The sequence below is a fragment of the Macadamia integrifolia genome, unplaced genomic scaffold, assembly GCF_013358625.1.
Source record: "Macadamia integrifolia cultivar HAES 741 unplaced genomic scaffold, SCU_Mint_v3 scaffold817, whole genome shotgun sequence".
Taxonomy (NCBI): domain Eukaryota; kingdom Viridiplantae; phylum Streptophyta; class Magnoliopsida; order Proteales; family Proteaceae; genus Macadamia; species Macadamia integrifolia.
The window spans coordinates 64,382-68,825 of NW_024870548.1; the positions used below are offsets into that span (position 1 = coordinate 64,382).

At 38.6% G+C, this 4,444-nt stretch overlaps 2 protein-coding genes across 3 annotated transcripts in view; one reads left to right on the forward strand and one right to left on the reverse strand.

Moving 5' to 3' along the window:
* Window positions 1-2,520, forward strand: part of LOC122070084 (GTP-binding protein BRASSINAZOLE INSENSITIVE PALE GREEN 2, chloroplastic) — a 6,431-nt gene extending 3,911 nt beyond the window's left edge. The window contains exons 2-3 of the mRNA XM_042634184.1: window positions 1,188-1,355; window positions 1,526-2,520. Of these exons, the coding sequence (XP_042490118.1) occupies window positions 1,188-1,355; window positions 1,526-1,909 (552 nt within the window). The 3' untranslated portion in view covers window positions 1,910-2,520. The remainder of the gene's footprint in view (window positions 1-1,187; window positions 1,356-1,525) is intronic.
* A 1,054-nt stretch (window positions 2,521-3,574) lies between these two features.
* The window catches only part of LOC122070085 (E3 ubiquitin-protein ligase RNF25), a 25,368-nt gene continuing 24,498 nt past the window's right edge, over window positions 3,575-4,444 (reverse strand). For both annotated transcript variants that reach the window (XM_042634185.1, XM_042634186.1), the window contains exon 7: window positions 3,575-4,199. In XM_042634185.1, the coding sequence (XP_042490119.1) occupies window positions 3,825-4,199 (375 nt within the window). In that variant the 3' untranslated portion in view covers window positions 3,575-3,824. The remainder of the gene's footprint in view (window positions 4,200-4,444) is intronic.

The following is a 4,444-nucleotide window of genomic DNA, read 5'->3' on the forward strand; positions in this document are numbered from 1 at the left end:
AAAAAAAAAAAAGAGGGGGGGGGTGAGAGAGGGAGTTATCTACAATGGGAAGTTTGTTGAAGAGAGGTTTCTAGAATCCTTTAGTGATTAGTTATCAGAAATCCAAACCAATCCAAATCAGTGAAGTAACCAGATTTTAGAAGATTCAAGATATCAGAAGATCAAGGGTTCTGATCTGGTCCAAGAGCTGACCGTGTCCTCTATTTGGAGAGGGGAATATGATATTAATTATAAAAATTTGGGACCAATTTGATGGTCTGGGCTCGAAATATGGGAGAATCCCACTGAAGATAGGATTCCAGATTTAGGGTTTCCAGAACAGTAAACGAAGTCATATTCATAGAGTACCAAACTGATATTGAGTAGATTATCAAAACAGCAACAAACCTCAGTAACAGCAACAAAAATATCAATCTAAACTTGAAATCAAGATTAGGGATCAGAATTAAAGATCAAGGGTTCAAGCTCCTTTTTATTTTTTTGTGGGGGGGGAGGGGGTTTACAGTCTGGGGCGTGGGGATTTTATTCGGAAAGCAGGGTCTTTGTGCTGTCAAGGTCTTTTCATTTTTTTGAAGATTGCATTCAGCCAATTCTTCAGCTGATAATATGGCCTGGGAGAGTGGTGATTGTATGTGGGAGTTGGGGACTTATCCCATTGATTAGTCCCTTTATGGGTTTCTTTGCCTCGGCTTCATGTTGTTAATGTTGTTGTTCTCATACTATATGTTTTGTACTCTAATTCTTTGTTTCTTAATAAAATCCTTTGTTATTTATGCCTCGAGAAGAAAGGGGAAAGGAAAAAAGAAAGGGAGGGAAAGCAAAGAACCGGATTTATTTTTTTGACTCTAGGATTCCATCATCTTTTGTTATTGCACTATACTATATGATTTAATCTCTTTAAAATGGTTAGGATACTATTTATTGTTAGTAAGAGTAATTAGGTCTGTAGTTATTTCATCCTCTGACCAATTACTGAATCTAATTAGTTGGCATTGAGGCTTGACTGAATCAGCAGAATTTCATCCTGGAATGGTATAATATAATATATTGCATTCAACCTGCAAGTCCAAAGTTGCAATAGAAAAATATCAACCCTACCACCTTACCCCCGAAAAGGAAGCTTGGCCGTTTAATTCATGGCCTTCTGCGTCATTATGCCTATGTTCATATGTTTGTAATTTTGGCAGGTTGGTCATTCAGTTCATATTGCTGGACTCATGAGGCTAGATATTGAAGAAGCATCAGTAGATTCTATATATCTCACAGTCTGGGCATCTCCTCATCTTCCATTACACATGGGGAAAACAGAGAATTCGAGCACAATGCTTGAAGATCATTTTGGTCGCCAGTTACAGGTATCCTTTTCCTTTGCTGACGAGGGTGCTTATAGTTCCATATCTCAGTTGTGTTCATATATTATTTCCCCTTTTGTTGTTCAGAAGTGCATTTATACAAACAATACCTGTTCCGATGATCATGACCATTCAAGTTTTATCTGACAACCATCACTTAACCATTCCTGCAGCCACCAATTGGTGAGAAAAGAGTCGAGGAGCTTGGGGAATGGATGAGAAGGGAATTTCGTGTTTGTGGAAACAGTTGGGATGTAAACTCTGTTGATGTTGCTGCTGCTGGTCTTGGTTGGTTTTCTGTAGGACTTAAAGGAGAGGCAAGTTTAGGTGTTTGGACTTATGATGGAGTGGATATTACATTACGCAATTCACTGATCCCTCATAGAGCACAGTTTTTCGAAGTTGCAGGCTTTACTGTCTCAAAAGTTGTCTCTAAAGCTGATCAAACTTTGAATAAGCTGCATCGGAGTAAAAAACAGAAGCAGCAAAGTGACCAGAAACAAGCTTTTTCTGATCAATTGCCAGTTATGGCTAATGAAGACGCAAGCTCTTGCTAACTTGTGCTAGACTGGAAAATGAAGACCCCCTAAATTTGCATGAGATTGCGAACCTGACTCAGAAAGCAAGCATGTACATAAGCAAGTTACAAACACAAGAAATGCTCTTGAATTCACTTTGAAGGAGAAAAGGCAAGCCAGTGTCTTTATGGTGGACAAGTTTAACATATCCGGGATTTACTCTAATCATCGTAATCATCTTGTCCTGCTGATGTAGCCTATTTGACTGTACCTGCCGAAGTACAAAGTAACTGCCAAGAAATTGAGCTGATGCATGGGATCAAGCTGAATGTCAAGATCTCAAACTTTCAGAGATCTGATTCATTCTTGGGAGAACTTTCAGTTGCATTTATTAAAAGATGCTACACTTGGAGATGTATGCTTCTCTTGTTGCTGTTTGTACCAAAGCGTAGAGAAACATGTTTGCCTGTATGCCATTGCTTTTTTGTTATTCATTTTGCGGGAGATGGGGTAGGTTCGGGTCTAACAAGTATCCCGAGGCTGGTTTTTATTACCTTGAGCATAATGCTTTTTTTTATTTTTCATGAATTTATGTATAACTATGTTAGTTGCAATTTGGAGCAAAGAAAATTACAAGCACGATTTTTTCAGATTTGATCAAACATGTAGTTGATACGGTTCCTATCTGGCAGCACCTGTTGAAGTCTGCCCACTGTCCTTGGCATTTTTTTTAACTTCCAATACGTAATGGCGAGAGCTAAAAAATAGGGTAAGAGAATGCCACCCACATACGCAGGTACATGCCAGTGGGTATGGCCAATGAGAAGGTGTATGAGCATCTTCAGCATGGGGTACGGGGGTAGTGTGGCCTTCTTGCACCCATTGTGTTTAAGACGTTAGCGGGTAGCATTCTTCTTTCTAAGAAATATATGGAAAAATATCCCCGCTTAATCATGTGGCGCCTGCACCCAGCAAGGCTGTAATGATAGCCCTACCCTTACAAAATACAGAAAAAGGAAAAACTCTTGTTGATGCCTATGTGTCCCCTCATTGCACTAGCATCTCATTGGCCCATGCAGGTGCAGGGGCTACACGACCAATAGTAATACTACCATTTTTTTTGGTAGAATAGTAGGGAGTAGTACCATATACAGTGGGTGAGGGGGAATTAAGGCGCCTTAATAGAATTGGTGAAGATACAGGAGAGACCTCCTAAGACCATGGAATTAAATCAGTGCTATATAAGCCTTAAATGTAATACCAATACTGAAGTGATAATAGTCAAAATGTTACCATTTGATATGGAATCAGACTGATACAGCCAATCCGTACCAATCCCTGCTTGAGACCTTTACGACCTATGGGCAAGGGTACCAACCAACTGAACAAGCAACCGTATTTATTTTTAGCAAAATAATAAAAGCAATGGTATTTCTTTTGGTACAAATGTCTTATCATGAGACTACATTTTCCTCGCCGTATGAAAAACTTACATGGCACGAGTGGTCTATGTGAGACGACCATACCTATCTCACTAATCAAATTTTAACCCAACTTAATCATTGAATTACGGAGGTAATATTTATCAAGAAAAAACAAATGGAACCATGGAGTAACCAAGCCTCCAAATTACTGCTTCAAGTCATCTGCCCTCTGGCACAACTTGATAAAATCCTTAGGATAGTGTGAAAATGGAAGTACACATGCCAAAAGAATAAATCACTATGTCCAAGAACAACAATGTACGGTATACCCCATGTCCAGCTTTGAGATAAACATATACAAGGTAAACATGGGATCAGGTAGCAACCCTTAGTTTCTTAGAGGGCATCCCATAATATGAGGAACTTGTAACCAGAATGGAAAACTGTATTTCTTTACCTCCCTCATGTTTTATGCGATTTTCATTTTGAAATAATTTACTTCAACACAAAAACCTGCTAATGAGGTTATGCTAACTGTTGTCCTTCTTAACCCATTGTTTCAACTGTTTTTTTGGATTCTGAACTCTGTACTTTCTCGTGCCGAGGTTCTTGTGCTCACTAGTGCTAGGCTTGTTTGAGGATCCACTGGAATTTGTTTTCGGAGTAGTTGTGTGAGATGCATCTTTGCTTTGTTGCTCAATGGGACCTTCGGTGGATGTGATCGACTCTGTAGTTGTTTCACGAAGAAACATTCCTGGCAATAGGACTTTATCTCTTTTGGGCTCATTGAGGCCATTTTTTACTTGTTGAAGTTTCAATAGAGCCTCAAATTTCTGTCTTCTGTTATTCTCCACATCGGAATGGAGAAGCTCACCATCATCATTAGCTTCCACTACATTAAAATCCTGAAAACCAAACAAAAGAATGATTACTTTTACATTCTTCAAATTCAATTAGAAACTAATTTTCCAAAAGAAATTCCTTAACAGGAGGGTTTTCCAACAATTCTAGATTCTCACATAAGAAATTAACTGAAGAAAATGGCTCTATCAAAGAAACAAATGCAAGCAAGATACAGTGTCTTACCTGCAAACATATGTGCAACTTTGAAGATTTTTTATGTATTCAACTGTGTTTTTTTTTTTTTTTT